General features: G+C 46.4%; 1 protein-coding gene across 3 annotated transcripts in view; it reads right to left on the bottom strand.

Annotated features, from left to right (window-relative positions):
- Cyth1 (cytohesin 1) overlaps nt 1–7,415 on the bottom strand; it is a 76,210-nt gene that overhangs the window by 27,267 nt on the left and 41,528 nt on the right. For all 3 annotated transcript variants that reach the window (XM_013506064.1, XM_005407370.2, XM_013506065.1), the window contains exon 11: nt 29–100. In XM_013506064.1, the coding sequence (XP_013361518.1) occupies nt 29–100 (72 nt within the window). The remainder of the gene's footprint in view (nt 1–28; nt 101–7,415) is intronic.

The following is a 7,415-nucleotide window of genomic DNA, read 5'->3' as shown; positions in this document are numbered from 1 at the left end:
AGAAAAAAATCTCAACAAAAATACTTACTGGTTTTTTGGAGTCCTCCACCTCCCGAATACTCAGGTTCTCTAGAGGGATAATTCCACGGGGCTCTTTATCCTGTGGAGCAGTGCAGACAGAAAGATCACTCAGGGACACACTCGCTGTGGTGTCCTTCCCTCTCTGCTGCCCCCATGCATGATAGTGGTCATCAGCTTCCGGCCCACTCCCAGGATCTACAGTGAGGACACAGCCAAGAGGCTCCTGGGTGTCATATACTACACAGGACCCAGTAGTCAGAAGCCTAGATGTTCAACAGGTGTCACAATGCATCTGGCGTGTGCCTCCCACTGGGAGTGTGTAAGCTCCTTTCCTCTGCAAAGGTTGCTCCCTTCCCCTTGCTTCTCACCTGGCTCCCCCGCTCTCCGCCCTGGTTCTAGGGCCAGCAACTCATGGAAACCTTTCCCAGCCTCTATGTAGTCTGACTGCAGCTGTGTCACACACCTTTACTCCTCACTGCCTTCACCTGCCTTGGTGGCCAGACTGGGAGACCCTCAAAGAGACAGTACCTTCCTGACAGTCCCACCTGGATCTAAGCTCAATGCAGAATAGAGCTGCACATCAGCCTTACGCCTACCTGATCTTTTCAGCAAGGTCCATCTTGGCCAAAGCCCTGCCAGGGACACACCCTCACCTCTAAAGCCATACCAAAGCTACCATTTTGCAAAATTTTGTATTTTATCAGAGTAACACATGAACAAAATCAACCAGTTCTACACGTTTTGTAAAAGCAAAAAATAGTGTTTTAAGCCATTCCCACCCCCCATGGCAACTATTTTATATCTTTAATTTTCCTTTGAATCGTAGGACACTGTGACTGCTGCTCTGTGCGTGTCTGATTTTAGATGCATCTGTAGAAGGGAATCGTCTTCTCCTCTTGTCCTATCTTCCCAGAACCATTCCGCTAGAGCCACACAGGTTTCCCCCAGAGCCTCGGTGCTCTTCAGCACGTGCTGCGTAACAGCCTCTTAGCTTTTCTTTTCTGAAAAACTTTCCCCCGGCACCAGAAATCACCTTGAGGAGGGCTATCTTTTTTCGTATAATGTTCCCCCTCTTGTCAAATATCCTTTCCTATGCTAATTCTTATCAAGCATAATACTCATTTCAACTCCTGGGTAAAATCCCTCTGGTTGCTCTGGAAGGGCACTCTGCTGAAGGCCGCATCCTGAAGCTTGAGACTTCCCTCCTCATGCCTCACAACTCTACTTCTTACAGCCAAAGCTCTGCCCGTCCTACTGAGCACCCCGGCCTTGGCAAGCACACTGCCACCAGCATCCTCAGAGAGGGTGGGAAGTGCTCTCAGGAGACTGACAGTCTGGCAAGGTGACTGCCCAGGTGGAGATAATGCCCTCCACAATTGGAAAGCGTGGTGGCCCTGCTGTTCTTTACATTTTTCTGGCTGCTGCTTTTCTCTAGGTCTTCTGTGCTCGGACACTCCATCAGGGCATGGACTTAGTGGGGACCTATTTCTGGCCACTATGCAAGCATCTGGTAAGCTTTTCAACCTGAAAACACATCTTTTACCTGGGGAAAGTTACAAAATTTTGGCAAGGATCACCTTCTTACTGCTTTCTTACTTTCTCTAAAACATGTGGTGTCTCCTAAACCAGTTCTTTGATTTTTTTTTTTTTTAATAAACACAACTTTTCCTTTATTATTTCCCATCTTTTTGTCTTTTAACTCTGAGAGATTCTTTTGGATGTTTTTCTTCTGGTGAGCTTTCATGTCTAGCACCCTTTTGACTTCCAAGAGCTTATTTGGACTGTCTTGCTGCGGGGTTTGCTGTGGGACCTGTTCTCAGTTCCCAGCTACAGGGTTGCATCAGAAGCTGGTAGGAGAGGTCCTCACTGTGTTGTGGAGGCTTCCTTCCCCTAAAGTTCCCTTCTCTAGTTGTGCTTTCACTGGCTGGGGGCTTGCAGGCCCGAGGCCTCCTTCAGGTATCTGGGATTCACCACTTGGAGAGAGTGGTATCACGAGCTGGTGGGCTTCTGAGCATGTGGACTGTGAGCTCACTACAGGGCTCCTCTCACAAGGCTGTCCATGGGGAAAGTCTGCTCCAGGGCTTTGCTCTTTCTTTTACTGCTGAGTCACCACTCCACCCAAAGTCTGCCCAATTACAGGCCTGCCTGGCTGCATCTGAAAAGTGAGGGCAGAATAGGTGGGGGTGCTGGAGTTTACCTAACCCTCCTACTCCCCCACCCATAATTGGCTAAAGTACCTCAGTCCTGGGGACACCTGGTGTTATCCTCTCCTGAGAATGGGCACCACTCTTCCTGGCTGTGCGGGGAATGTGCTTAGGGCATGAAATGCAGGACCTACATGATCTACCTCCTCAACAGAGTTCAGGCAGCTTCCCTGACTCCAGCTTCCTCTCCAGGGCTACCTGGCACCTGTCCTCGTGAGGATTCTGCTGTGTCAGCTGGGTACAGGTACTGCCAGGCGAGCTGGGGGTAGGCCAAGAGTTATAATGTGGACCTCATGAGGATGTGACTGCATTCACACTCTTAAGGCTGTTGAAGCTGAGACATCAGGGTTACGTCTGCATGACTGTCTTGGTTACTTTTCTCTTGGTTACTTGTCTCTTGCTGAGACAAAATACCTGACACTCAGAATTAAGGAAGGAAAGGTTTATTTAGCTCACAGTCTGTGGAGGTTTCAGTCCATACTCAGCTGCTCCAAGGCAGAGTGGCACATGGCAGAAGAAGACAGCAAAAGCAATAAGAGCAAAAAGGGAGGAGTGGCAGCAAGCAGCCTCTTTCCCTTACATATGCAAACTATCTGCCCCAGGGCGGGTGTAGCACTCACACCCATGAATCAATCATAAACTCTAGAAGCCTGCCCCATGACTGCATGAGGCTTTGGAGGGCATCCAGAACTAAACCGTAACAATGACACATATTCTGGACCTAAGATGATTTTAAACCCAAAGGATTTACTCCCATGGCCTTCTGTCCAGAAGCAGGGATTGCGTGGGTAGCCTGCTGTTGTGACCTTTCCCGCCCCACGAGACCTGGCACACTGTGCCCCTCACGGTCCTCCCCACTCTCCTCACACTTGTCCTGCCATTTGAGAATGGCTGGAGATGGAGCAGGCTCCTCAGGAGCACAGCCATCCTGCAGGGACTGAGCAGGCAAACAGAGCTACTGACCCAAACAACTTTTAAATTCCTGGCAACCACCAAAGCCCCCAATATCAAACCAGTTCCCCTGACTTGGATCCCCATCGTGGAATTTTTAACGGGACCCCAGGGACTGGGGTCAGCTCAGTGATTAGGTATGCTTAGTGTGCACAAGAACCTGGGTTTCACTGCCAGCACCACCATAAAATAACGTTAACTGGACTGCCAGGGTCTAGGAAGCTTCACTGCCCTGCTCATAGAGTTCATTCACACTCAGTAATCACCCATCTCCCCGACAAAGGTAGAATTAATCAATGCCAATGAGTTGGCTTACTTGACTTGCCTTAGAAGCAATTACTATTTTGTAAAAATAATATTTGTTTTAAAGAACTTAAAATGCTACAGAAAACAACAAAGGTGGAAGTGTTTTAAAACACTCCAAATCCAATCACTAATGAATTATCACTGCAGACAGGAGGTAATTGTATGTGTATACAGAGAGCAAGAGGCATAGGTTTTAGAAAAATGGGCTACTCTACAAGGTATTGTCATGATAGACATTCTACTTCAATTATACAGAACTTAAGAAAAAAATGAAACAAACTGAAAAATACTGAACATCAAAATAAATTTTCTTTACTGTAAGAAGTATTTTCTAAAATAACCATGTTCAAATTTTTAAAAAAACAACTTATGAGATACCTTAAGAGGTTTTAATTTTAACAGTTCTTTTGTTTGTCTTTTGGAGATAAGGTCTCACTATGTAGTCCAGGCTAGCCTCAAACTCTTGGCCATCTTCCTGCCTCAGTCTACTAAATGACAGGCATGTGCCACCATACCCAATTTAACACTTGACTCTTCATTTTGAAAGTTAAGTAATATTCTCAAAATTCTTCACATCTTTCTTTCTGCTCCTGACTCTTATTGCATATTTCCTTTTTCTGCTGCCCAGATGTGTGGCACACAAATCCTGCCCTGCAGCCGGTTCCCAGTTATTCAGCTACAGATCTATACTGAGACAAACCCATTCCACATCTCAGTATAGTTCTGTATTAGTTCTATATTTCAGTGCACTTTAGCATCGGTTTGATATTTAATAATTTTTTTTACATTTAAGTATATTTAAGTGTCAGTTCTTTAAGCATATGTATTAGTTCTACATTTAAACATAGTAAAGTTCTATTTTCAGTATGTTTTAGCACCAGTCCTGTATCTCAATATATTTTGGCACTACTTCTGCATGTCAGTATATTTTAGTACTGGCTCTATATTTAAGTGTATTTAAAAATTAGTTCAGGGAGTGGGTAGGTGAGTTGGGCAGAGGCTGTAGGGGCAGCTGCAAAAGCAGGCAGGCAGGCAGGTAGGCCAAGAAGGTGGCCAAACTCTCTAGCAGGTGTGCGTGGCTTGAGTTCTCCATGCCATGCCTGGGAGACCTCCCAAGTCAAGGTGGGGGACAGAGCAGATGCCAAATCAAAGGGATATCAGCACCATGTCCCACATGGTCACAGGCGGTAGCAGTGGGGACCATTCTCACCAGGTCCAAGTGCAAGTCTACTACTGTGGAGTCAAAACTGGAAATAACACAAACTGCCATCAGCAGATGGGCATAGGAACAGTCTATGGCTAATCCACACAGTGGCACATGATGGTGAGCCACTGACAAAGCACACATGAAGGACAACAGGGCTATACTGATGGAATAAGCCCTGTAAGAAACAAAAACTACATGCTGAGTGGTTACAGTTTTCTCGGATCTAGAAATTCATTAGATAAGAATGAACAATTAATCATTTGTATGCATCTAAACAACTTGCTAAGGATCTACCACTATCACCCCAGAAGTTACACTTTTAAAACCAACAATTCTATCTCTTATGGAAAATTATTGTGGAAGTTTCCGGAATGTCTCAATACTCCATATTTAAAGGAAAATGATGATATCTATCCAGCATCCTAAAATTTTGCAGCTAACGATAAATCTCTCACACTGCAACTACAGAGAAAATGGCTCCTTCATATGAAAAAAACCCTTAGTACTAAGCCTGCCACATACAGTGTTGAGTCACATATGCTGCTTTAAAAGTTAAAATGACACCAATGCCTAACATCACAGAAAGCTTTCCTAGTTTTTCTTTTGCTGTTTCTAAATAGTACACTGGATCAGGCATGAATGTGTATGACGGTAATCCCAGCATTCTGGGCAGCCGAGGCAAGATTACAAAGAGGCACCCAACCTGGCCAACTGCGTGACTTATTGTCTGGAAAAAAAGTCTGGAGAATGTGGTTCGGTATGAAGATGTGGGGTTCAAGCCCCAACACTGCAAAAGTAAAAAACTGATAGGTAAAAAGATATATAGATACTTAGATAATAATAATAATAGCCATTGGTCTATTTAGTATGAAAGACAAAGTCATAAAGTCATAAAGTCTTCTCATCAGAGTGGGAACTCAGGTCATAAACCCCAAGACCTCCCCCATTTTTTTTTTTTTTTTTTTTTGAGACAGGGTTGCACTATGTAGTGCAGGCCTACCTCAAACTTGCAGTGATCCTTCTGCCTCAGCCTCCAAGTGCTGGGATTACAGGTGTGCGCCACCACGCCTGGCCTATGACCTCACTTCCCTGGCAACAAGCCCAAAGAAAACTTGGAGCCATTAACAGACAGCACAATCTAGTGACAGCTGCCTCCTGTGCTGGAAACGGTTAACAGCAACCTGCTGAGCTGCTTCTCTACTTCACAGTGCTGCAGCCTTGAAATGGCAGGCAGGAAAGCCTCTCTGAATGACTGAGAAGATGGCTGAATCCATCCAGGAGCCTCAGGCCGTGCTGCAGGGGCTGTTCAACCACCACAAACAGCCCAGAGCAGGTCTCTTCAGGAATGACCACCAGATGCCCAGAGCTACCAAGGAGCCTGGGGCAGGTCTCACTAGGCTCCACACCACCCCCCACCCAAGGCCTGGGTACCAGATACCCAGAAACACCAAAGAGTCCAGGTAAGGTCGCCCAAGGCCCAGCTGCTAGGTGCCCAGAGCCAAGAAGGAGGACAGGATAGTTCTCAGGCCCAGCTACCAAAATCAAAAACCAAGGATCCTCTGGGAAGTCTCTCTAGGCCCAACTACCAAGAGCACAAAGACACCAAAGAGCCCAGGGCAAGTCTCACCAGATCTGGCCACCAGAAACCCAGAGACAGCAAGAAGCCCAAGAAGGGTGTTCCCAGGCCCACCCGACCAGGCCCAAGAGACACCAAGAAGCCCAGTGCAGTTCACCTGGGCCCAGCCACCACTCCTGGAAATCACTCAGCTGGGAGCCTTGTAAAAGTCTGGCCCTGTGGTCGGTGCAGGCAGTCAGGCCGCCCTCTCTCATGGAGCCCCTGGTGCCAGCTTTCCTGAGCAGCCAACCCTTCTATGATCCCTCTTTTCCCAGCACTTGCAGGACCTAGACCTTTACCCAACAGGCCTTCTTGATGGAAAGACGTATGATAACACATTTTGAACTTTCCATCTGCTTTGAGGGTCTCTGCAATGAAGTTTGAGACATTTTTTTTGACAATGAACAGCTTTTTACCATGATATGGGCAGATGAGGAGACTCATGTACCATTATCATCTCAGGTGGAGTTAGAAAAAGCCTTTGGGCTTTATGAGCTAAACAAAGATTCTGAACTCTTAATTCATGTATTGTCTTGTGTACCAGAACATCCTGGACTATCCTGTCCAACAGAAGATAAACCCATCTACCACAGAAGCACATGCCCCTGGAGAAAGCTCTGTCGTGCAAGTGGCCACACTTTTCAAGCCAAATGTTTCCATAAGCATGCTCACTGTGCCATCTGCACTGACCAGATATGGGGATTTGTATGCCAGGGACCTAAGTGTGTCAATTGTAAACTCTTAGCTCGTAAGTGTCACAAACTTGTCACAATTACACGTGGGTGGCATTCTTTCCACCAGAACCTGTGAATGCCAATGGATCAGTCACCTATGCACTCAGACCATGCACAGACAGTAATTCCATTGAATCCTTTAAGTCATGAGAGCTGGGACCAAGCTGGTGAAGAAAAGGAGGCAGTGAGCACCAGGGAATGTGGCAAAGCACAGTGTAGGCCTTCAGGACCTCGATTTGCTCCAGTTAATAGAAAGGAGACATTACCCCAGTAAGAATGACCTTACCCCAGTAAGAATGGCTAGCATTAAGAAATCAACCAATAACAAATGCTGGCAAGGCTGTGGAGAAATAGGAACCCTTCTCCACTGCTGGTGG

The sequence above is a fragment of the Chinchilla lanigera genome, unplaced genomic scaffold (genome assembly GCF_000276665.1).
Source record: "Chinchilla lanigera isolate Chin_1 unplaced genomic scaffold, ChiLan1.0 scaffold00105, whole genome shotgun sequence".
NCBI lineage: Eukaryota > Metazoa > Chordata > Mammalia > Rodentia > Chinchillidae > Chinchilla > Chinchilla lanigera.
Note: the sequence above shows the minus strand (reverse complement) of the source record. Positions and strands in the feature narration are given on the sequence as shown.